General features: G+C 42.7%; 1 protein-coding gene across 2 annotated transcripts in view; it reads right to left on the bottom strand.

Annotated features, from left to right (window-relative positions):
- Nucleotides 1-26,490, bottom strand: part of Dok5 (docking protein 5) — a 145,036-nt gene that overhangs the window by 61,498 nt on the left and 57,048 nt on the right. For both annotated transcript variants that reach the window (XM_045157724.1, XM_004663848.2), the window contains exon 2: nucleotides 12,827-12,934. In XM_045157724.1, coding sequence (XP_045013659.1) covers nucleotides 12,827-12,934 — 108 coding nt within the window. The remainder of the gene's footprint in view (nucleotides 1-12,826; nucleotides 12,935-26,490) is intronic.

The following is a 26,490-nucleotide window of genomic DNA, read 5'->3' as shown; positions in this document are numbered from 1 at the left end:
TATGGAGTCTCAGGGTGGCCTTGAACTCATGGTGATCCTCCTACCTCTGCCTCCTGAGTGCTAGGATTAAAGGCGTGTGCCACCACGCCCGGCTTGATGCTCGCAGCTTCAATCCCAGCACTTGGAAAAGGTAGGAGACGCGCCATGAGTTCCAGGCCAGCCTGGGACATAGTGATACCCTGTCTCAAAACACGAAGAAACAAAAATTGGGCATGCTTAAACAGAATGCACTGTTTCAATAATAAAGGAAACCCCAATCTCATTACCTCAGAAAGCACAGTGATGAATTATCAACCTTAGAATTATAGTCAAAACACAGGGGAATAGTATTAGTTGGTATGACCAAAATATCACTTGTGTTACAAACCAGAATATTTGTGAATGCTACTACAATACAAACCATGCTAACCAGTGATGTCATGGGGAAACCTGGGCTTACAGTCTCCTTAAATTTAATTTGCTTGTAAAATACAATTTCTATATGTATGAGAATGTGTTTCAACTTTTTGACAATGAAAAGGGTCTGAAAATAATTTATTAACTTACTAATTTTTTTGAAGATGAGGTCTAAAATTTATTTCACATCTTATTAAATGTTTTGCAGCATTTTTAAAAATTTGTTACAAGGAACATATGGGATTTGTATATTTTAAACAATCATAGTGAAGAAGAGAAGGAGGAGGAAGATGTATTTCTTTCAACAGAACTTCATGAGCAATGACTGTTTTCTTATAACAGTCTGTAATTTCTTTCAGAAATTCTAGAAATCAGGTGGCTAATTTTTAACCAACTGAAAAAAAAACACCTTTTATTCTTTGGGCATCACTTAAGACAGCTTCTATGTGCACTCACATCACACTCAAATGGCTGCATGCACACATGCACACCAGACACCCATGGACATGCACACACACACACACACACACACACACACACACGTATGTATAGACATGAAACTAAACAGATTAGATACTGGAAAATTACACTATTAATAAGTTCAAATAAGAAAAAAAAAGAACTTCAAAAACATTTATAAAATTCATAGGTAAAGATTTCTTTCTTGCTTTGCTATGTGTAATAATGTAAGACTTCAAGGACAGAAATTAAGAACTTCACTAAGTCAAACAAACTAATAGACTCATGACAAATTAAGTTGACTGAATTTCCACAAACTGTCAAAAGCCCAAGTCTTGGGGCAGGAGAGGTGACTGGGGGGAAGGGGGGGTAGAGGCATTTGCTTGCAAAGCCAGCCTGCTGAGGTTCAGTTCCCCAGTACAAAATAAAGTAGTGCATGCACCTGATATTCCCTTGCAATGGGCAGTGGCCCTGAAGCTGCCATACTTCCACACTTTGCCCCCCCTAAAATACATAAGTAAAAATATTTTAAAAATATTTATTGAAAATGCACAGACACCAATCATATAGAATGTTTGGTCAAATGGTTTTGAGTTAGGAAAGAAAATCATTTAAACTAGATGACTATTCTCAGAGTATAGGCCAAAAATAATTATTTTATGTAAGTTAAGAACTTAATTCAAAAGGGTATCAAACTTAATCCAAATCAAATGAAATAATTATGTATGACCAATAAAACATATAGATAGAATATATGAAGAATGAACATTACAAGATGTTGATGGAATAACTCAAGGGGCTCAGTGGGTAAGATACTTGCTGGCTTGTTCAGATGCCCAGCACCCATGTAAGTGCAGAGTGGGTGTGCAGTCAGTCTGAATGCCAACACTAGGGACCAAAGATCTTAGGAACCAGCAGGAGATTTCCCAGGGAGTCTGTCTAACTACACCAGCCAAACAGTCAGGCTCTAGGTTAAGGTGAGATTCCCTGTCTTAATAAATAAAGTGGAGAGTCATCAAGGAAGATACCAAGCATCATCCTGTACCCTTCCCATGCACACATGAACCCATGCATGAACACATGCACATATAAACCCATACATACATGTGCACACACACACACACACACACACACACACACACACATACACATGCACAAAACAATCTGCTGATGGGCTGGGTGTGCTGGTGCATACTTTTAATCCCAGCTCTCTGGGAAGCTGAGCTAGGAGGATCACCATGAGTTTGAGGCCAGCCTGAGACTGCGTAGAGAAAACCAGGTTAGTGTGGGCTAGAGCAAGACCTTATCTCAAAAAACAAAAAACAAAAAAAAATTGTTGTTTTCATAATTGTCAAATAGATGGAGAAGCATACTGTGTTCATGGATGGATTTATGTAGAAGAGGTGTCACTTTTTACACACCTAGTTCTATAGGTAGAACTCTTTCCAAAAATACCTGGGCTGGGGTGATGCTCAGTGGTTAAAGGCACTTACTTGCTCAAGTTTGATTCCCCAGTACCCATGTAAAGCAAGATACATAAAGTGGTGCATGCATCTAGAGTTGGCTTGCAGTGACAAGGAGCTCTGATGTGCCCATTCCCAATCTCTCTCTCTCTCTCTCTCTCTCTTCCTCTCCTTGTAAACAAAGAAATAAAAATATTTAACAAAATAAAGCATTTTTGGAGAAATATACAAACTTATTTTAAAATGTTATAGACACTAGAATTGCGAACCCTTGACTAGGAGAGCAACATGCAATGATTTACTCTAGCCAATATCTAGGGTTACTATATAGCTTCAGTAACCAAGAGTGCATAATAATTACTATCGGACAGAAACACTGATCAATGAAAAAGAGTAGAGAGTTTAATCATAGACCTGCATAAATGTGCCTAAATGACTCTTGACAACTGTGAAAAAACACTGTTGGAATATTTGGACAACCACAGATAAATAACAATAAAGCTTAAACCAACATCTCACACCAGACACAAAATTTAAACTCATAATTAATCATGAACTTATATACAAAACACAGTTTTCTTTTTCTAGAAAAAGACAAGAAACTTATCACTGAGATCTAAGACTAAACAAAAAAAAAATTCCTCAACTTGACAATACCAGCATTATTGACAGATACTAATATCCAGGGCTGGAAGGATGGCTTAGTGGTTAAGGCACTTGCCTGCAAAGGCTAAGGACCCAGGTTTGACTCTCCAGATCCCACATAAGCTAAATGCACAAGGTCATACATGTGCACAGCTTGGCACATGCATCTGGAGTTCGATTGTAGTAGCTGGGATCCCTGGTGCACCAATCTCTCTTTCTCTCTCTTTCTCTCATAAACAATTACAAAAAAAAAAAGAAGTCAACACCCTCAATAAGCAAAGCATCATCAAAACTAATTGTTTTCTAGAAAATACCCTGTAAAGAGGACAGATTAGAAGGACTTGGGGAATAGCTCAGTGGTTGAAGATGCTAGCTTGCAAAGCACACTGGCCCATTTTCAATTCCTCAGCCACCCATGTAAAGCTGGATGGCTGTTCGTTTGCAGTGGTAAGAGATGTTGACACACACGCAGGTGCGCGCACACACACACACAACACACACATGCACACACAAACACATGCACATAAATAAATGTTTAACAGAAGAGGAATACATGGGACAATATATGCCACCATGTATCTAACAAAACTCGAAAACTCGGCTCTCTTGAAAATAGCATGTATGTATGTGTACATTTTATACAGACACACATGCATGTGTATTCACAAACACACTCTTCCAGAAGTTGGCAATAAAATAAATTTAGTTAAAACTGGTAAAATATGAAGATAGATTTCATAGAAAGTATACAGAAAAATGCTCATTGCCATTAGCCATTAGATTGTGCAAACTAAAACCACTGTGAGTTCTCACTATTGGGACCAAATGGAAGTCCTGATGAATAGGGCCATGAGGTGCTGGCGAGGATACAGGAAAACTGAACCCATCATCCATTGCTCATGGGCATATAAGATGGTAGAGACATCAGTTCCTGCACATGTAACCCCCAAATGATTCAACAAATGAGTTTTTGAGAATGAATCCTGGGAGAATAGAGAACACACACGTACAGAACCACCTGTCCATGAGTGTTCATATCACCTTTTCTGTAGTAACAAGATCAAACAATCCAGGGGTTCTTCAATGGGAATGTTAAACAAGAAATGGTAAGATCTGCTGGGGAGTTCTAGTGACCAATGAACAGTAACAAAGTGGGGATACCTACCCCATTGGTGCGCCCCAAGAGCCAGAAACAAACTAGACACACACACACACACACACACACACACACACACAAATGCAGTACAAGGCAATGCAACCCAGAGGAATATACAGTTTGGTTCATGTTATATTAGAACGTTACTTTATTGGACAATTTCACTCAAAACTCTGTTATTTCTGATTTTGCTAACATAAAAAAAAGTATGACAGTAGAGGTCCTCACATTACAAGAGTGACATAATTTTGGATAATATGAAAGTAGAGAAGAGACCAGAAAGGGGGAAGAAAGAAGTAGAGGAGAGTCAAGAAAACCCTGCAGACCTGAGTGTGGTGGCGAGTCCCTCCCACGTCCTGGAAGCAGAGCACGCTCTTACGTCAAGCCTCTTACTGAACACTGCACAACTAGACTCTGGCTGGAAACAGTGTGATGGTCAAGCAGTAATGAAGAGGATGGTGAGAGATTAAAACTGTGCCAAATGTTGACTTCCCGCCTTGTAGGGAGCTGCTGATGAAATCAAAAGGACACTGTGAACACTTCCTGAGAGTTACAGGAGCAGCCTCGCCTGGAAAAATGAATGCAAGGAATGATGTTCATGAAAAGGCCCAGGGAGGAGCAGTAATTTCTTAGATATGCTATAATAAGCAGATATATATATATATATATATATATATATGTTTTGAAACAGGGTCTCACTCTTACCCAGGCTAACCTAGAATTCACTCTGTAGCCCACAATGAACTTGAACTCACAGTGCATCTCCTACCTCTTATTACATTCGCCTTGTAATACAAGCATAAGTAGATGACAATCATTTCTCAGGCACCCAGTGTCCTTGGAATCTAATGCATCTCTTCTGAGTCATGCGTTATCTAGACCCCCCTGGGATGCAAAGCAGATAAAACACTGTTCCTATCTTCAAAGAATTCAAACTCCAGCAGACTAATCCTGCCCTGATCCTGCTAGTTATGAGTAAGAGAATTCCCATCCAGAGTACACTGGCCGGAGGGGAGGGGGAAGAAATTTCTTTATATCTCTAATAGGATTAGGCTCTGTTCTATTAGAGAGGAGTCCAACATCACAGAGGCTCAGGCATAGCAAGAGAGAAGTTTATTCCTTGCACATAAAAGGATTTCAGAGTAGGCAGCCCAAGACCAGCCTGGTTGTGTGGAAGCTTGGAGCAGCCTCAGGCTGCTTGTATGTGATCTACTGATGCACCGACGTTAATCAAGGGACTTGACATCATCAGTGCCCATGGTGGCTGACACCCATTTCTAATCAGTAGGAAAGAGGAGACGGAAGGCTGACACTCTCCCTGCTTATCTCCACGAATCCACCATCACCATGAGCATAAGTCATGATGCACAGCATGACCAGAGTAACCATTCAAAACAGCCCCAGTTGGGCTGGAGAGATGGCTTAGTGCTTAGGGCACTTGCCTGCAAAGCCTAAAGACCCATGTTCGACTCTCCAGATCCCACATAAGCCAGACACACAAAGGTGAAGAAAGCACAAGGTCATACATGTCCAGTAGGTGACACAGGCATCTGAAGTTCAATTTCAGTGGCTGAGGCTCTGGCACACCAATTCTCTCTCTCTCTCTCTCTCTCTCTCTCTCTCTCTCTCTCTCTCTCTCTCTCTTTCAACAACAACAGCAATAAAACAACCCTAGTGGACCAATTCTGATGGATCAAGGTGAGCCTGGAGAGTCAAGGAGCCATAGGGGCTGAGCAGACAAAGCAGAAATGGCAAGGGCTAATAAACTTTTGTCACATGGACTGGGAACTGAAGGGGACCCATACAGGGGCAAGAGTCAGTGTAAATCTGGGAAGAGACTGGACATGGGCGGGAGTAAGGAAGAGAAAGAATTAAGGACAATTCTTTGTCATCTGCCTTATGAAAAGGCCAAACCATGAGACAGGAAACCTAGCAAAAAAATGAGCTGGGGAAGAGAGATAGCTCAGCTCTAAGTGTGCTTCAGGAAGTCCTGGCACATTCTTCTCCTTGCCTAGCAAAAGCACTTCTGTCACTAAAATCACAGTCTTTATCACAGTCAACCTTCTCTTGGAGAGAAAGCGTAGAGTGGATCTACTTATACCAAGAAACGTTGGCTTGGGAGCACATGACATTGTATCTAGGTATAGCTACAACTTAATCTGTGAGCATGTGAGAAGTTATGTACTCTTGCATAAGGAAAGAAACTTCCAGAATATGACTCAATGTGCAGTTTCTCACACAAACAAAGGATGTCTTCTACAAATGGGTATTTGAGCATCGAAAGAAAAGTCTGTGTTGTAGTCTAAGATTTTTTTAAAAGACATAAACAGACACATGATAAAAGGGAATGTTTTAGAGGAGGGAAAACTCAGTAAAAAAGAATGTGACGTCAGTACAGAAAAACAAAAATCTAACATATATGTTCCCGTAACAGGTGGGACAGAGGGACGGAAGGATGGAAATTGCCAGAATTCCATAAGAATGATTTTTAGGACATCAATTCACTGTGAAGAGCCTAATATCATAATTTTTCAGAAACTATGAATGAAGCTTGGCATTGATCTTGTGGTGTACCAGTGTCATGTAGTCACTAAGCAAGGAGAGAGGAGAGAACGAGTTAGTGAATAGGGGCTTGGCAAAAGACAGTCATAATAATGGCCATCACTCCCTACAGTCAGAGGGTCTTCCATTGTTCAAAGACAGTCATAAACATTTATCCTGTCATATACAAGCTTGCCCTATGATTTTCATGCTGCAGGCACAGCTGCCCCTAGCTGTTCACTGTTGCAACAACAAAGGACCCAATGGACATTGAAAAATAATCATGATGCTATGCACAAAAGAAGTATATTCCAGATGGTTTTCCTTGGGAATAGTGTTGTGTGGAATGCATGCTAAGAGAGAGAAGGAGAGCACAGGGGTCCAGGAGGAAGGGAGATGGAAGGAGAAAGGAGAACACGCCAAGGCTGGGTCTGTTTGGGAAGGGCTGACTCCAGGGATCGCCTCCCTGTGGGACTTGTCAGTGCTTGTGAAGCCACCCTGGATGGTGGCTCTCCAGCTTGGGGGCTGGAAATGTTACTGTTCTCTTTATTCTTCTGACCCCCAAACCTTGCTAGGTGGAAAACTCCTTTTGCCACACTCTCTATCTTCCATGTTGGGGAGCATTGTCTTAAAAGACCAGTTGGAATTGTCTTTCAGGACTACAATGTACTGGACTACATTGTACTGGATCTCCTGGACTTAACCATGTGTGATGAGGAGGAAGATGAAAGGTGCCTTGATTTGAAAGTCACCTGTACGCAGAGATGCACAACATGTCAGGGACACAGCCTGGATGAGAACTCAGGCCTCCCAAATCCAAGTGTGGCATGCTTCTTGCTTTGGTCTGGAATAAGGTGAAGGTCTTCCCTCCACTTAGATTTTGTTACAATTCTCACTCATCCCTCCCCCCGCCCCCTCAAAAAATGAACCCTATGCTAAGAAATTCTCAGGTACTCTGGTTCATGTGAGCAACTTTCCCTCCTAAATGAAAATAGGGAGCTTGCATTTGACAAGATGGTCAGGAACTATATTTAAAGTCACCGATTCTTAATGCTGCCGTAATTGCAGTTAATCAAATTCACAGCCATCTCTGACAGATCGGGTGCTGGGGGGCTGCATCAAGCAGGCAGAGAGTGAAAGAATAAAATTTTCTGTATGCATCTCATTGATATATTTATTTTCCAATATTTTTTCATGAAAGTACCTTGAGCTACAGGCTCTGTGAAGAATGTACCAAGTTTGAAATCTCTACAGTCAATTTTTTATGCTAAAACTTTTTAAAAAAAGATTGAAACATGCTAAATTGGCATTTAAATATCTTGAACACTGACACGTGTGCCAACAAATGCTACAGCTCTCCTGAAGGAAAGTGCCTACATGTCGACCGAGGAACATGATACACATTTCCTCCTTTCTGTGGAAATTCCTTCATTGATATTAGAGCAGACTGAAATCTGGCCACAGTGCACTACTTATCACCTCGGTATTTTATCATCAAGATTCATAAGTTACACAGTGTTCAGATTTTAAAAAATCTGCACATCTCAAAGTTGCTCCAGCTTTTTCTATGCCCCCGAGAGATTAATATTAAATGCATCAGCTCTGAAAAGGTGAGCTTCAGAAACTCATCAAGGGCTGGGAGGCTTAAAGTAGATAACTTCTACGTTCTAATGCTTTGGACTCCGGTTAATGATGATTATAGATGAAAAGAATGAGGCTTACCAGCCTCCACAAAGATTTGCATATTAAACTGCAAACCAGCAGGTAGAAATCCGACATGAAGTGAGTTTGTCCTCAAACTCCCCTCCCGCAATCCTACCCACAGGGGCATGTTTTCAGTGCCTGCTTTGGTTTGGTTACTGGTGGTTTTGTCTGAACCAGATGTGCCCCGATTCTTGGTGTACGCCTCAAAGAGCTGAAAACACACACACATCCAAGCAGGAGGCTCAGGAGGTGGTGCAGCAGCTCAAGGCACTTGCTTGCCTAACATGACGACCTGGTCCAATTCCCCAGGCACCCACATAAAGCCAGACACAGAATGTAGCACAAGCATCTGGCACTCATCTGTAACAGCAAGACACACTGCGCACACAGGCACACGCACACGCACACACACACACACACACACAATTAAATCAATTAATGTTTAAAACCAACAATGCAGCAAGGAGTTTTATTTCATGTGACAATATAGGGGACAAAACCTATAAAAGACCAGTAAGCTCTAGCCTCTAGCAAAGGTGCTTAAATGTCTGTATACCTCTTGGCACTTCCTTTTTATTTATTTTTTATTTTTTTATTTTTTTCAAAATAGGGTTTTACTCTAGCCCAGGCTGACCTGGAATTCACTCTGTAGTCTCAGGGTGGCCTTGAACTCAAGGCAATCCTCCTACTTCTGCATCCCAAGTGCTGGGGTTAAAGGCGTGCGTCACCATGCCTGGTGGGACTTCCTTTTTTTTAAAAAAAAAGAAATTATTATTTATTTTCAAGCAGAGATAGAGAGAAAGTATGGGCATACCAGGGCCTTCTGCCACTGCAAACAAACTCCAGATGCATGGGCCACTCTGTGCATCTGGCCTTATGTGGGGACTGGGGAAGTGAACCCAGGCCATCAGGCCTTGCAAGCAAGTGCCCTTAACTGCTGAGCCATATCTCTAGCCAGGACTTCCTTTTGAGAGTCTGGAACAAGAAGGCGGTTGCCAGGTGTAGGGTATGGACGGTTTTCTGTTTTGATGGGCAGTCTTGGGTTAGGTAAGTGTTTGATCAGTGAGCATGAGCATGGGACTCATTCTTGTGGGCTGAATGTAACGTGCCCCCTATAGGCTCCCGTGCTTGAATACTTGGTCCCTAGCTGGTGCTGAGATTTGGGAAGCTTGTGAAATCTTTAGGAGGTAAAGTCTTGCTGAAGGAAGTTGGTCACTGGGGGCAAGCCATGAGGTTTCATAGCTCGGCCCCACTTCCTGTCTGTCCTCTCTTTCCTGACCGAGCCACAGTGTGACCAGCTGCTTCATGTTCCTATCCCCATGCCTTCACGGCCTGGTGGAAGGCATCCCCCCGGAACTGTATGCCAAGGTGAACCCTTTCCTTCTTTAAGCTGTTTCTGGTCAGGAGTTTGAGTTTGTTCTTAAGAAAGTAATGAATACACTTGTACACCTGCCCAGTCCTATACAGGCAGAAGATGGCAAATAAAGAATGTTCCTTCAAATTTCATTTTGAGGTCAATTGGCCTTACTATGTGTGTACCCCAAACCAGAGCATCCTCCAGCTCCAGGGTGCATCTTAATGGCAACCAATCATAAATGGGGAGCAGCCAGGGAACACATGGGTGGCTTTGCTGTGTTTGGTCATGGGTGTGCGGAGCCCATTGCAAGCAGGGTCCCCGGGTTGAAGATCATTGAGCATGAACATGTCAGCCCTTTAACAGCAGCTTATAAGACCAGGAACTGAAACTGCAGGTCCCTGATCATGGACAGAGGAACGAGTTACATCGCTGGCTCTGGGTGGAGACATGACATTGTGAACTGCCCAGAAGGTCATATGATTACTATCTAGCGCAGGTTTACTGTAAGAACAAACACAACATTGATTCCTCCCTGAAGGGTTCATCCAAATGGGCTTATCGACCAAAGGTTAATGCCTTTTAGATAAAGCTGTGTGTTCTAGAGACTTAAGAAATAATATGCCTACAGCACTCTGGGAGGGAAGGGTAGGAGAATCGTTGTGAGTTCGAGGCCAGCCTGGGATTACAGAGTGGGTTCTAGGTCAGCCTGGGCTAGAGTGAAACCCTATCTTGAAAATAATAATAATATACCCAAAATGTAGTTTTACAAATGATCATTTGGCCATTGTCCTCTCTCAGTCCTGGCGAGCGTGTCGTGTTACCCTTTAGAAAGCCTCTTACCTATCTTCACCCGGGTCTCTGTGTGTCTACACTTAATTCTATTATTGCTTATTGCAAGAAGCAGGGAGAAGAGGCCCATCTAGAGTGACTTCTGTTGACAAGGCAAGGGCTGACTACAGCCTTTGTAGGAACCGAAGCTCTGCATTTGTCCAAAAGATGAACGAAATACTGCACTGGTCACTTGATGCTCCTGTGAAAGGTGAGATCTTCCAAGTCAAAATAAAGCAAGTTATATCTACAGCATTGCTTGCTAACTCGCTCTCAGGTAAGGTGCGGGGTACAGATGAGCTGACTGGCACATAACACATCTGGAAGCAAATGACTGGATGCGAGGCATTTCACGCAGAAACAGAAAGCTTGGCTCCAGATGGTTTGAAGGGTTCCCTGGCTCCATGGACCATTGTTCCTAAGTAACAGTTTTGCAATTCAACAGTTTCTTTCTGAACACATATGCACACAGCCTTATTGACAAAGTAGAACTCTGGCATATACAAAATGAGCGGGAGATGAGAACCTGGATATACGCAGAGGTGCAACTGAGTTCTGTGAACACAGAAAGAAATCGGGGGTGGGCTTGAGGGAAGAGCTTCACTATGTCACAGGACAATTAAACACTGGAAGATGCCACCTCAACTCTCATATCCTCTTGTCACAAAGCCTTGTTTTGGGCTCTTTCTTCCTTCATGCACGCACACAGGCTCTAAGATGCACAGCAGACCACCTTCATTTCTCTAACTTGAGGAAGAATGAGGCTCCCCTTGCTTCATGCCACTGTGTAAACCAAGCTTTTCACCACAGGCCCTTTATAATGTGTTGTAAAATTGTTGCTTCCAGAGAAATTGGACTAAAAGGCCTGTACACTTTTCTTGTTCTTTCTTTCTTTCTTTCTTTTCTTTTCTTCTTTTCTTTCTTTCTCTTTTCTTTTTTCTTTCTTTTTTTTTTTTTTTTTGAGGTAAGTTCTCACTCTGGTCCAGGCTGACCTGGAATTCACTATGTAGTCTCAAGGTGGCCTCAAACTTGCGGCGATCCTCCTACCTCTGCCTCCTGAGTGCTGGGATTAAAGGCCACCACTCCTGGCTCACTTTTTCTATCTAACAAGGTTACCGTGACAACAGATCGACAACAGATCTATTGTCTTTACATTATGTTCTAAATGACAAAAAGAAGCCCAGGTCCAGTGAGTTCTCATCAAAAGAGGATTAAAAATCTTCAACAACAGGAGGCAAAAAGGCATGGGAACTGACAGTGGGTTGGGAGATGGATGTTGGTACTCAGCTCACTTTTTCTTTATGCAATCCAGGACCCCAGCTCAAAAGTTTCCTGGCCTAGGGCTATTTCTTGTTGTTACTGTTGTTGTTTTCTTTTCAAGGGAGGGCTGACCTGGAAATTACTCGGTAGTCTGGGGTGGCCTTGAACTCATTCTCCTACTTCTGCCTCCCAAGTGCTGGGATCTAAGGCAATTCTCCATCATGCCCGGCCTAGGACTTTTTAAAATACGATCAAGAGTGTAATAGAAATAAATGAACAGAACTGCTAAAAATACCGTAAGTCCAAGTTAGATTTAGTCATTGAACTTGGAGAAATCAACTAGTGGGTGGAACTTCCTGCTCCCCCACCAACCCTCTGCCTTCTTCCCTTGCTTCCTTTCCTCACACTCCCTAGGCATTCAGTGGGTCTGCTCTACAGGGGGCATGAGACGTGATGAGACCCAGTCCTTGTCCTCCAAGGGCATCAATCAATGTTGGGAGTAGGATGTACATTCAAATAAAAATTTTCCATATCAACATAGAAAGTTCCAGAGAAGGAAGAAAATAACCACAAACAGCAGCTTTACATTAATCAATTTTTATTTTTTTTATTTTTTTTTGTTCATTTTTTATTTATTTATTTGAGAGCGACAGACATAGAGAGAAAGACAGATAGAGGGAGAGAGAGAGAATGGGCGCGCCAGGGCCTCCAGCCACTGCAAACGAACTCCAGACGCATGCGCCCCCTTGTGCATCTGGCTAACGTGGGACCTGGGGAACCGAGCCTCGAACCGGGGTCCTTAGGCTTCACAGGCAAGTGCTTAACCGCTAAGCCATCTCTCCAACCCTAATCAATTTTTTAACAATGAGCAGATACATGTTATTTTAGAGATGGCTGCAAAAGCATCACCAGGACCATTATACATAATTGAGACAGACAAGTTTTCAAACAACACATTAAAGCTACCTTCCTCTAAACAAACTTCTAGGAAGCCTGAAGCAACAGACGGGGCCTTACCTTATGATAACACCTGAAATAGGCAGCCCGCTCATCAGAAAACTTCTCCAGTCTTTTTGGCCCCTTACTTGAAGCTTTCTTGAACACCAGCCAGCATCGCTGATAAATCTAGAAGGAAACACAAAGATGCCTTAGCACCTCCGTGGACTCAGCTGTTTCTGGTATTTACATTTATATATTTTCCTTTTGATAGTGTTAAACAGTCTATAAAATATTCAGAATCCAACCAGAAATGTGACATTTGAGGAAAATAAAATTCAAGGGGTAAAAATGGGCAAACTACATGGTTCATGCTAAAAGTAAAATAAATATTTTTAAAGGCAAATTTCTTCATCTTTTCATGACAATGACAAGTTAGTGTATTTCAGGGACAGCCCCAGAGATAAAAATCCCAAATTAGCATATTATCATAGGCGTTCACAGCACATTCTTTAATTTCAAAATGTAAGTCAATCTTAAAATTCCAGCTTTGATGATAGGTGAAAGAGCTCCTTAGACCTATGAAAAAATCATGCATATTATGTGACATTCCTCCTAATCGGAAGCCAGGAGTTGGGTCAGACTCAAGACTAGTGCGGAAGTGGAAAGTGAACACCACCGGAGCCTTGTGTCTGTACTTCACCCCGGAGAGCTGCAGACAGCTGCCCGGAGCGTGGTGAGCGGGGAGGGTGCGCTGAGGCTGGTGGCCATGGCTAGGCACCCACGTGACTGCCCGCTGCTTCTGAGGGCAAGTTCATTTCTATTCCAACTAAAGGACATGTTTGGTTATCTTTCCACTCCTACGTTTAAGATCTAGCCCTTCTGGGCTTCTAGGAAATCATTCACATCCCCAGGAATCCACCACTGTCCACATCATTGCAACGATTAACCAAATGGGAGTTCCATTCTAGAAACCAGAAATGCCCTGATAGGAACAGCCAACACAGATTCCATTCTCATACTAAAATATATCAATAATGCCAAAGAGAGAGATTTGAAAGAGCTAGTGAGACCATGAGAAACAAAGTTCTCTGAAAGCCATAAAATAAGATATTTTTAAAGCCTACAAATTAATGAGTTTAAATTAATGGTGATATTCACTAATGGTAAAGATCTTAGTGGCACTATTGTGATCTTTGAAAGGCCTTTACACAACCAATAAGCTTTAAAAAGAAATAGCTCTTTATCCTAAGGTGAAGACCCAAAATGCAACCAACAACAGATGCATTCTGTATGCAAGTGGAAATTCTGTAGTCATTGCTCAGCTATGATTGTCTGGTTTTATATATTGTAAATAAACGTACTATATGTTTAAAAGCCTCTGGAAAGAAATAAGACAAGTATACATTAAACGTGACCATTCAAACTGCACTCGACTTTGATCAGTAGCTGGCAAAATGGTGAGGAATTCGGTGTTGCTGCAGATTTAATAGGCTCCATTTTACTCATTTGTCCCATTAACTTAATGTGTTAATTGCTTCATTTGGAATATATAAAAAAAGAATCTGTTCTCTGAAGGTTATAGAATAGATAGGGTCAGATTCCACTGAATGTATTCTAAAATGTTAATGGTATCTTTTGTACTAATGGGAATTGGAAAATATTCAATTTTCAACAGTAAGAAATAACAAAGTACATTATAAGGTTTCTACTGACGCATTGTTCATCGTGAGGTCAGCAATGGTGGTTATAACAGCAACGGTAGAAAAAGACACAGGATGTCGTGGGTCTGATGACTTGTGATGCACACTTAGCACACCTGTATAATACATGCCGTATGATAACACGTCACCATTGTATCAAATCTGTAGTACACAGATAGAACATACAATGTTCACACAGCAAACAAGCTACATTTTTAATACCTATGTGACCTAGCAACAGATCACCGGTAGCTCACTTGAACCAATTTTCAGAAGGAATTTCTAATGACATGGGGGAAGTTGAGAAAACAGAATACAAAGCTCAATGTCCCCATCACCCCTTTATTAAAATGTATGGGGAAAAAAAGGCAAAGCCAACATCAAAATGTTAATGTATTTTCTCTGGGTAACAAGAATAAATAGGTTTGGGGGTTTCTACCCTGCTTAATAAATATTATATTTAATATTTTATCTTTATTTATTTACTTATTTGACAGAGAAAGAAGGGGAAAGAGAAAGATAATGGGAGCATCAGGGCCTCCAGCCACTGCAAACAAACTCTGGATGCGTGCGGTGCATCTGGCTAACGTGGGTCCTGGGGAATCAAACCTGGGTCCTTTGACTTTGCAGGCAAACGCCTTACCTGCTAAGCCATACCTCCAGCCCAATAAATACTATATTTAAATATAATAAAATTCTGTTGTTTCTTAAATACAGGCATTAGTACACCTAAAGTCAACTGCTGTTTATCTTGCGTAGTTCCTGAATCTTCTGAGGGATTTAAGGTCATGGACACAAAGGGGAAAGCAACTTAATGGAGGGAAAGTAACCTAACAATGGATCCAGAACAGTTTATATTCACAGGCAAAAAGAAAATGAAAAGGGGAGGGAAGGAGGCAAGGAAGGAAAAAAGGAGGGAAGAAGGGAAGAAAGGAAGGAAGAAAGGGAAGGAGGGAAGAAGACAGGGAGGAAAGGAAAAGAACCAGTCCCTATTGACTTAAGAACTAAAACACCCACCTGAGAAGACTCCTAACTGAAACAGGACTTACAAACACGTCCTACGAGTTTTACAAAAGGCAGTGCCGGGGGTCTGGGTGTGCTCCCTGTGCTCAGAGGACAACTGCCCAAGCACAGTCCATGCGAAGGTCTGCTGGTCACCTGGGCATCATCAGAACGTTTGCTATCTAAAACCCCTATTAAAAGTATGAAAACAAGCTAGAGACTGAAAGACGGTATTTGCCAGCCCCATATTGGGCTAAAGACCAGCATTGGAAATAGATAATTTATATCTCAAAGATGAAGCAACAATCTAATTATAAAAACCAAAACTCCAATGAACAAATGATGAGAACACACAAACTTGTAACTAAAGCAGAAATGCAGCTGGTTGGACACAAACAAGACAATACCCATCTTCTTTTTCAATATGGGAAGTGCGGAGTAAACCTTCCATGACATAGCACCGCTGATTGGCTGAGGTGACAATGAACCCTCCCCCCTCCCCAGTGCTCACAGGACATAGAGAAGTTGGTTAACTAATTCATTGCCAGTGAGACTGTAGTCTAATACGGTCACTCCAACAAAGCAGGTGGCCATGTCTTTAAAAGATACAGAAGTTGAGCTGGAGAGATGGTTTAGCAGTTAAGCACTTGCCTGTGAAGCCTAAGGACCCCAGTTCGAGGCTCGGTTCCCCAGGTCCCACGTTAGCCAGATGCACAAGGGGGCGCACGCGTCTGGAGTTCGTTTGCAGAGGCTGGAAGCCCTGGCCCGCCCATTCTCTCTCTCTCCCTCTATCTGTCTTTCTCTCTGTGTCTGTCGCTCTCAAATAAATAAATTAAAAATTAAAAAAAAAAAGATACAGAAGCCACATACGACCAGCATTGTACTCTTGGGAATTTATCAGTAAAATGCACATATATATCCACAAAAATATCTGTACACGAATGTTCATAGCAGCTTTATTCATAATAGCTAGAAGCTAGGAACAGGACATGGGTCCTTCCATGGCTGGTGGGTAAAGTGCTCACGCATCCCGCAGGACACGACTTAGCAGAACAAAGAACGAGCATGGGACATGTGACAACTTCAGTGACTGGCCAAAGGGTTGTGCTGAGTGGGGGAAACGATGTCAGACACAATTAATTCAAGTTTTGTGGTACTGGGGGTGGAACCAGGGCCTCACGTACGCTCTCCCAGAGAGCTGCACCCCACATGTATATGATGTGTGTGTATGACAGAAATGGGAACCAGATCAGCGACTCCTGGAGGTCAGAGATGGGAGTGAAGAGGAGTTGCTGTGGCAATAATGGGCCATTGGGATCCTGGTAGTGATGAGATATTCTGTGTCTTTTGTTTCTGTGTGTGTGTGTGAGAGAGAGAGAGAGAGGGGAGGAGAGAATGATGTGTGTCTAAGCATATGCATGTGAGTGTCACAGCACATGTTGAAGGTGTAGCCTTCAAGGTTGAGTTCACCGAGAAAACAAGGCACAGATGAGGCATTGCACACAGTGTAACCGGAGGGCGAGCCTTCCAGGAAACCTGTTCTTGTTCATTCTTGAGACTGTTGTGCTGGAAGTGAGGTCACCATGTCTAATCGCTCTGTTGACATTAGATTGTTTTCTGTTTAAACAAGCTCACTAATCAAAAGCATGTTTTACAATGGTATTCGTGTCACACTATGATTAATCTGATATGATCTTACGACGTGAATTTGCACACTTTGGGAAGTCGAGAGCTTGCGGCTGTCCATGACTTTCCAACCCTCTGCACCAACGCATCTGCATCTGTTTCTTCTTCTGCGCCCCATACCTGGACACCTTCCCTCAGGTGCTGACCCTCACCTTTTGCCTTGTTTGAGGCAGGTTCTCTCCTTGTTCCCCACTGCATTTGCCAGGTTAGCTGGCCCACGGGCTTCAGGGAGATTCTCCTCTCTCCACCTCTTGATAGTGCGCTGGGATTACAGACACTCACACAGTACTGCATTGCACTTTGTCTAGCTTCTGGGCGTCTGAATGGGGACGCTTGTAATTTCACATCAAGTGCTTTGTGTACTGAGCCACCAGCCCTGTCCTGTACCTGTCTTGATTGCATCGATGTCATCATCTTGCTTATGACAGTACACTGCATTTCCAGAAGACTTTACTACCAGAGTAACTAGGTAAAGGGATTAGGATCTTTGTGTAAAAATTCTTACAACTAAAAGCAAATCTACAATGATCTCAAAACTAAAATGATTTCGAATGAACAATGTAAATATATTTAACCAAGATCTTAAAATACAACCCAGCCTAAATAACTGCCATTTACAGTCTCTTCCTCCATTACCACTTTTTTTTGTTTTTATTTTTGTTTTGTTTTGCTTTGTTTTTCAAGGTAGAGTCTCACTCTAGCTCAGGCTGACCTGGAATTCACTATGTAGTCTCAGGTTGTCCTCGAACTCATGGCGATCCCTCCTATCCCTCCTACCTCTGCCTCCCAAGTGCTGGATCAAAGGCGTGTACCATCACACATGACCGAGTACCATTTTTTTTTTTTTTGAATCATCAGATCACCCTCAAATGAACCAATATATGACACAACTTTAGAAGACAAGCTCTCAGGACCCAGCACAAGATTCCAGCACCGAAGTCTCTGTGGTGAAGCTCCATCCAAGAAAATTAGCACTCTGTGTGCTGTGGCTGGCAGAGTCCCATCAAAAGCCCACTTATGTCTAGAGCACAGGTGAATAAACTGGCTCCCTGAAAATTGTAACGCCACAGACGACTGTAATTACAGTGGGAATGACAGTCACTCTGCTCGTTCAAATCGAGGGTATGGGAAAGAGGTTTCTCACTGACACCCTATTAATGGCAACCTCCTGTTTTTGTATATGCCCCTGAGAATGTGCCCACAATCTGAACATTCTAAAGGTATGCAAATATATATATGTGTGTGTGTGTGTGTGTGTGTGTGTGTGTGTGTCTGCTGCAAGATTTAAAAGATATTTTCACAAAGTGAGGTATTTTTAATTTCCTAATTATGTCTGTTTTTAGACCTACTTTTTAATGACAGCATTTTTAACTTTTGAGAAAAATCTGTTCATTTTCTTTTCAGTTGAACCAGGATTTGTCTGGCTTCTTTACAGAGACCACAGAACACCAGCTAAAGATACCTCAACTTTAGCATGTCTAATGAGTTCCATCTTTGGCCCATCTGTGTTAAGCTTAGGGGACTTTTATTTCTCACCGTGTTGCCTGTTTTTGTCTTATTAAGCTGTAAGGACGAAAGGGCAATGCTATTGCAGTCATGGCAAAAATAATGCCATGGAAATTCACATGCAGCTTTGCTAGAAAGTTGCCATGAAAGGGATTAAAACATGTTAGTTCAACAGGAGATATGGCAAATTCCATTGAGGCTTACGAAAAGGCAATTAGGCTGTCAAGTTGCAAGCTAGGTGAGGAAGGGGGAGGGGAGCCAATCAAAATCCTTCCTTCGTTCTCTCATGCATCATGCGTCCGTGGCTCAGGGTATGGCCCAGCCTCAATTAGATGACTGCTACAGAGCGCGGGCGATGGCTCAGTTGGTGAAGTGCATGCCACACAAGCATGAGAATCTGAGCCAGGATCATGAGCACCAGTGTAAATGCTGGACGTGGTGGTTCATGCCTGCAAACCCCAGAACTGCTGAGGCAGAGGTAGGAGGATCTCTGGGTTCAGCAAGAGACCCCGACTCAAAAACCACAGTAGAGAGGTATCACAGGAGACATCTGATGTCAACTTCTACCCCCTACACACACACACGCACACATGTGCATGCACACCTGCACATACACCCACGTGCAACGCACACACACTCTCATGCAAGGAACAAAAGGAAAGACAGCAGTTTACTACGCATGTTCTTAGAAATTAGACAAGGTCTGCAGTCAGAACCTCTTGGTTTAAATTTGCTCTTTGATGTTCCTCAAGCATTTCATTTTCTATTTTCAAGCCAATGTCACAAGTATTCTGAAAGCTCTTCAGACAGTGCAGTGCCTCCCACCTGGGACTGATGACATGAACTCTGCACCATGATGTGTGCAATGGGGCAGCTGGCGTGCCGTCTTGAGTCCAAGGGCCAAGCTGAAGGTGGGACTTGCATTTTCAGCTGCAGTCCCCGCTGTCTTAGAGGACTGACCGGCATCCATCTTCCTAAACAGCTCAGTAAAGCTGGAGGAATCCAGCCAGCAGGGCTCCTTCGACATGGTGACATACGCAGACTAGGTGGGATTATTGTTGGCGTAGCTTAAAGGATGACAACTTGAGAATCAGTCACTGTTTAGGGCAGATTTTTTAAATTAATTCTTGTAACTCTCTCCTTCCTAGTTTTAAGTAGCAAATCTACTTACTGTGTTTACTTAACATTGTTTTAAATTGATCATTTTTAAACAAAGAGATCAATTATCCTAGTAGTAATTGCTAAGAGTGCTTTTCCTGGCCATGAACAGGGCAGAACCCTAATAACCACATGCACAGTGTGGAGAACCCCAAGTCACGGTGACAATGATTGCAGGCTGAGATGTCTGAATACTGACATTTTTGGAATATATATATTTATATGTACATGTATAAATGCATGCATACATATCCATATATGTATATATACACAGATATAAATATATACACATATGGATATATTTTGTGCATATGCATTTACATAACTACGTATATGCACACATGTAGATAAGTATTACATACATATATGTATGTATATTTTCTTTCAAAAAAATCTTTATTTGAAAGTAGAGACAGAAAGAAGAGAGAGAGACAAAGAGAGAGAATGGGCGTTCCAGGGCCTCCAGCTACTGCAAACACACTCCAGATGCGTGTGCCACTTTGTGCATCTGGCATTATGTGGGTACTAGGGAATCGAACCCAGGTGCTTAGGGCTTTTTTCAGGTAAGTGCCCTAACTGCTGAGCCATCTCTCCAACACACATATATATTCTACTGAGGGCATATAGATATTTAGTAGCATCTCTGGCCTTCATCAATAGCATGGCAGTATTTTATTCCACTCCAGCCAATATCCAGAACCATCAGCGGACATTGCTAACTGTCCCCAAGGGGTACAATGAGAAGGGCGTAGACCTCAGCGCAGCCTCAGTTCACATATCCGCCACTTGGTCAGCAGCTGGCAGGTTCTGCAGAAATGACCAGAACATCGGGGCTCTGCTTCATGAATGGCTTCGTCTCCCAAGGGAGTTGACATCTGAAGGTCTTGTTTGGAAGAGGTGGAACCCGCCAGAGGTGGAGGCTGACTGCATGCTTAGGTGCTCAGGGGTTCAGTTCTGCTTCGACCGCTCCCTGTGACGGCTGGGCTCTGCTTCCTGTCCACCATGATGAGCATTCTCACTTTCCAGTCCGAGAAGTGAGCAGCCTCCACTCTACATTCCCACAGCCACAGGGTGGAGCCTCACGAGAGACCCCAAAACATGAAGACAAGTGGTCACCGACTGAGCTCCCGAAACCACAAACAAAGTACATCTTCCCTCCCTTAGCTGTTCTCACAGGTGTTTTCGTCATAGCTGCAAAAGGGGACTGCTGCTGCTGCTGAGCGCATGCGGGTCTGAGATGGAGCCCTTGCGGAAGGTGAGGCATTGTAAATAAATGCCTTCACAGCCTGGGATTTGGACAAATCATTCCATTTATGCCACTAACAAAATTTAGAGAAGAGTGCCCCCAGTTCTGACAACCTGGGCAGACAGATGGCAGAGCTGATAGTCACACAAAAGTCTCAGTCAGTGTGTGTTTTATTGTAAGGTATGGTCTTATCACATCCAGTTATCAGCCTTAGATTGGCATCAATCCACTTCAACTTTTCTCTGCTTCTGTTTCTTTCCTTTCGTTAAGACTCACCACCATTAGTAATTGCTCACCCCTGACTTACAGTCCTTGACAGTTTCATTTGCTTCCTTTTCAAGCGAAGGCAATTCTGGTAGGTTCACCAAGATTTCCACCACCAAAAAGCAGCTGGTACAATTAAGAATGTACTTAGAGTTCCTTATTTTGTACACAAGCTATCGCCATGTCACCAGCAGAGTTGCAATGATATTTCTGGAGGATACGTGAGTTGAGAAAATTCTTCTTGAAAGTAAACACTATGCTGCGCCCAGGAGGAAGTCCCAGGGAAGGCTGACCAGGCAAGACTTTACTGTGTCTACTGCAGGTATTAGAAAACCCTGTAGGACTGGGGATGTAGCTGAGCTGGTAGAGTGTTTTCCTAGCAAGTATGAAACCCTAGGTTTAATCCCCAGTACCCCGTGAACTAGGTATGGGAGCTCACGGCCGTGATCCCAACACTCGGGAAAGGGAGGAAAGAGGATCAGAAGTTTAAGAACATCCTTGGCGGTGCTGGAGAGATGGCTTAGCGGCTAAGCGCTTGTCTATGAAGCCTAAGGACCCTGGTTCGAGGCTTGACTCCCCAGGACCCACGTTAGCCAGATGCACAAGGGGGCAAATGCATCTGGAGTTCGTTTGCAGTGGCTAGAAGCCCTGGCGCGCCCACTCTCCTCTCTCTCTGTACCTCTTTCTCTGTCTGTTGCTCTCAAATAAATAAATAAATAAAAACAAAAAAAATTTTAAGAAAATAAAAAAAAGAACATCTTTGGCTATCTAGTGACATCAAGGCCAGCCTGAAAGACATGAGATACCATACAAAATGGGGGTGGGTTGGAGGAATGGAGGAAGAGGAAGAAATGAAAGGGAGGGAGGAAGCAGAGGGAGGAAATCCTTCTGTAAATAGCCAAGTAGAAAATATGTTCATCTTGGAGGTTTTAACTACTCAATTCTGGGTCTGTAGCATGAAAATAGAAACAGAATATATATTTGAGTTTCACCAAAACTTTATTGACAAAATTAAGAGTGGGCCAGATCTGGTTTGTGGGCTTTCATTTTCTAATCTCTCTGTATGGTAGAATTTCTTAACTCTTAGTTCTGGGGCACATAAAATTCTGTTTGAAAAGACCCTCTTATGGAAGACTCCTCCTAAGAGAATTCCAGTATTCCCCATCTGTCATAAACAAAAAATTTACTTCAATAAAATGTTGCCCTGCAGACTGTTCAACCCCTTCTACCAAGTTTCTGGTCACCCTACCGAAGACTGGGATCCCTGTTCTACACTTGCCATGGATGTCACCTTGAAGGGCACATTCTTCTGTAGAGATATGAGTACCCTGTCTCCAGCCGTGGAATAGAGCTTACAGTTTTCGCAACCATCTTATGGTATGAAGCGATGGTATACATTTGGAGGGAGAAGAGATAGGGCACAATTGTTTTCTGTTTTGTCAGTATTCCTTCTCTGTATTCACCCTGAACTTCTCTTCCCCCTCCAGCATTCACCCAGGCTCTCAAGATACAACCTCAGCCACGTTGGGCTGAAATTGCCTATTTTCTCAAACTCTAGCCCAGTTACTTTTTGCAGACTCTCAAGCAAAAGAAATACTTCCTCATCCAGAAGACAAACACTAGTGGCCAAGAAGATTTCCTTTTCCACACGCTGAAGACACTGAGCTGTCTGAGCGCATCATGTCAAGTAACCCTCCCCAGCAATCTGATGAGGCAGCATGAATATTATCTACGTCTTACTGGACAGGAAATGTGGTGCTTGTAAGGACAAACACCTAACACGGGGTCCCGAAACTAGCCAAAAACAAGCCAGAAATCCAACTTTAGTTTACTCGATTCCAGATAGCAACCTCGTAACCACAACTCCAGGATTTTTTCAAGGAAACATAAACTCCTTTGGGTGAACAAATTCATGTTGAGGGTCAAACCATCTGTGAGAAGTGCCTTTGCCTACACCATCTGAACAGAAGAATCTAGTGGTGACCACAGGTTCTTTCTTCTGGACGAACGCTTTATAGCTAATCTATTTCAGCATTCTAGTATCAATTTAAATTTTAAAGGGAGTGTAATTGAGCTCATACTCCTAAGATCTCCTGACAGTTCATAAGAAATCTTTGCTCTGGGGAGAACTTTATGGTTTCTCTTTCTTCAGGTGACAGGCTCTCAGTATCCTTGATAGGAGGCTAAAACCCTGAGCACGTGAAGTATGTCTGATCACAGCCCATGCAGCTTCTCAGGCTTCTTGCTTTCTCTTGCCTCTCCCAACCCTCAACATCATGGCCTTCCTTGGTCCAAGATAACACACCCTCCACAGGTCTGTGCTGTCCTTCTGGGGCTGACCATTCACCTCTCCATAAGCACTTGGCCCATCCATCCAGCTGACTCTGCTCTCCCAGAGGTAGGCTCCCATGATTCCCCAATGTCCACAGAACAAACAGGCTGATGCAATCTGGAAGTCACAGGAGGAGACCATAAAGAAGAGAAACAAGAAATGGGAGGGGGAGGGTGCCTAGCAAGAACTTTCGAACTGTTGGCAAATTTCTTGCTTACAGCAGAAGAGCACTGGCCTGAAAGATGTCTGATATCGAGACAGTGAATGACTCTGCAATGACAATATTCTCGAGAGTCGGTTCATGAAGAGGGCAGGTAGAAGCTCTTCAGTCTCCACCAGTCCTGATGCACAGGCTGCTACCAACCTGTTCCCAGAACAATGAGCTAGGGTGGCACATGTGCTTTACGGAGGAAAGAAGTGAATGTGTTAGCACGGTGTCAGGCTTATCACGTCTGTGTACCTTTCACTGGTAGGGAAAGAAATGTTAATTGGGAGAAGGGTCCATGCACTGCAGGTAGCAAGGTACATTTTAGTTGACTGCAGAGAAAAATACCAGCAAAATGGGATAATTAATCATAAAATAAGTATAAAGATTTAAAATACTTAAAAGGCACCCACAGGCAATAAATTCACTATGGCAACTCTGGACTGATAGCATAAATTAACAGAACCTTTTAGAGGTAGAATGATGTCTGCACTTTCACCCAGAAATGTGATATCTAGGCAATATACCCTCTGAAGAAATGACTAAGAAAATGTGCAAAGGTGTGGGCATAGGGTTCTCTGGACCTACAACTGGTGAGACTCTAAATAGTCCTGAGAACTGCTTCCATTATGGCCTCCCTGGAGGCTGAAAATGGCCACGATTAAGATAATATTGTAAAATAGCATTTATACCGTAGATAATACTATTAGTGAATGAAGCATAAAAGATATTAAATCCCAAAATGAAGTTGTCCCTGCCTTTTAACTTCTCTTACCCCCAGTGTATATGCATAAGTGTATAGTCATTCTTTTTTTAAAATTTTTGTTTATTTTATTATGTATTTGAGAGCAGCAGACAAAGAGAAAGAGGCAGAGAGAGAGAGAGAGAGAACGGGCACACCAGGGCCTCCAGCCACTGCAAATGAACTTCAGACACGTGCGCCCCTTGTGCATCTGGATAACGTGGGTCCTGGGGAATTGAAACTCGAACCAGAGTCCTTAGACTTCACAGGCAAGCACTTAACCACTAAGCCATCTCTCCAGCCCTATATATTCATTCTTAAATAGGTTTCAATTATTCATGCAAGGTTGTTTCCCCTCTCTCTCCTCCCTCCCTTTCTCTCCCTCTCATACACACACACACACAGTATTCTAGGAGAAAGTTTTGTGCTTTAATGAAAACCTATATATTCTCTAGAATGATCTCGCCAGGGTTGCCTGGTTCTGATTAGGCAGAATTTATAGCTATGTTAGGCGTAGGTAACTGATCACAATATGAAATGATCCCAGTGCATTAAGAGGTCAATAGATCCTACTTAGCAGAGATTCTATGACTTTTCCACACCATACTGTCCATGAAGCTAGAAGTGTCTCCTTCTGAAATACCACTTCCCCATCTGAATGCATAAATGGGTAGCATCCTCAGTTGGCTCTGTTAATGACGTGTTTTAGTCTACTTTGTTCCCTCACTTAATCAATGAGCTAATATTTAAGGTTGATGTACTGTGCCTCTGTGTTCAGAGTTATGATTCCACCTGCTTGTGAAAATTGTCTATTAACGCAATCCATAATGCACTAAATTTGGGTATTTCATCTTTTCAACTAAACTTGGCAGATCTTGGTTTCCTTGCAGGGGACTGATACCCTAAGCTAAGCCACCAGCTTCTATTTTCAGTTATACCACCTTAATCCATTTTCTACATAACCGCCAGGGCGATCTTTAAACATTAATCTGACCACATCATTGCTCTACTTACATCATTTCTGAGGCTTCTCATTGCCTTTAGGGTAAAAACTAAAGACTTAAGTCGTTCAAGAATCTGTAAGAACTTGCCCTCACTGCCTTATGCCATTACTTAGCAGTTTTCTTCATTGTATATTCTTCACACAGAACCACATGTCCTGGAGCGAATACGCAGTTTTTAGTATAATCCAAAACTTTAATGTAGTGTACTTGCCTACCAAATGGGAGATGAAATTCTGGACTAGGTTCCTAACACCACATAAACAACAATAATCATGAGTAGAAGATTAAAAACTAGCTAGGTAGTTTAGAGACAGGACCCCAAAATGAATAGTTTTCTCTTGGTTAAGTGCAGGTTTATCCTTAGGCTTGTAGATGAAAATGTAGGTTCTTACACTTTTAGGTCAGAAATGTCAAAAGGATCTGACCTTCCCTTATCTCTGTCCCCTTAGGGAGTCCTTCCACTCCCTTCAGAGAGAAGTAAGATTCTTGGAACGAGACGGTGATTATAGACATCTGACACCAGGACTATACTGGCTAAACAGCTGCCCACTCACAGGCTCAGAAAAACCCACAACGTGAGCCTCCAGATGGGCTTCTCAAACCCCCTCCTGCCTCCCTGGGCAAGAGTTCCACCTTGCTTCCTCCTCTTAAGTTCAGGGCCTCTCGAGAGCTTGCCTGCCTTCCTTCCTTCCTTCCTTCCTTCCTTCCTTCCTTCCTTCCTTCCTTCCTTCCTTCCTTCCTTCTTTCCTTCCTTCCTTCCCTTAAGTCCCCTTCTCTTAAAGCTCTCTCCCGTTGAAGCTCTAAGCTCTGAACCTTATCCTCTTGTTGTCGGCTGATTTCATCCTTGAATTTCATAAGACAAGGATCCAGGAACACTCCAAAATTATCAGTGCATTG

The sequence above is a fragment of the Jaculus jaculus genome, chromosome 8 (genome assembly GCF_020740685.1).
Source record: "Jaculus jaculus isolate mJacJac1 chromosome 8, mJacJac1.mat.Y.cur, whole genome shotgun sequence".
NCBI lineage: Eukaryota > Metazoa > Chordata > Mammalia > Rodentia > Dipodidae > Jaculus > Jaculus jaculus.
Note: the sequence above shows the minus strand (reverse complement) of the source record. Positions and strands in the feature narration are given on the sequence as shown.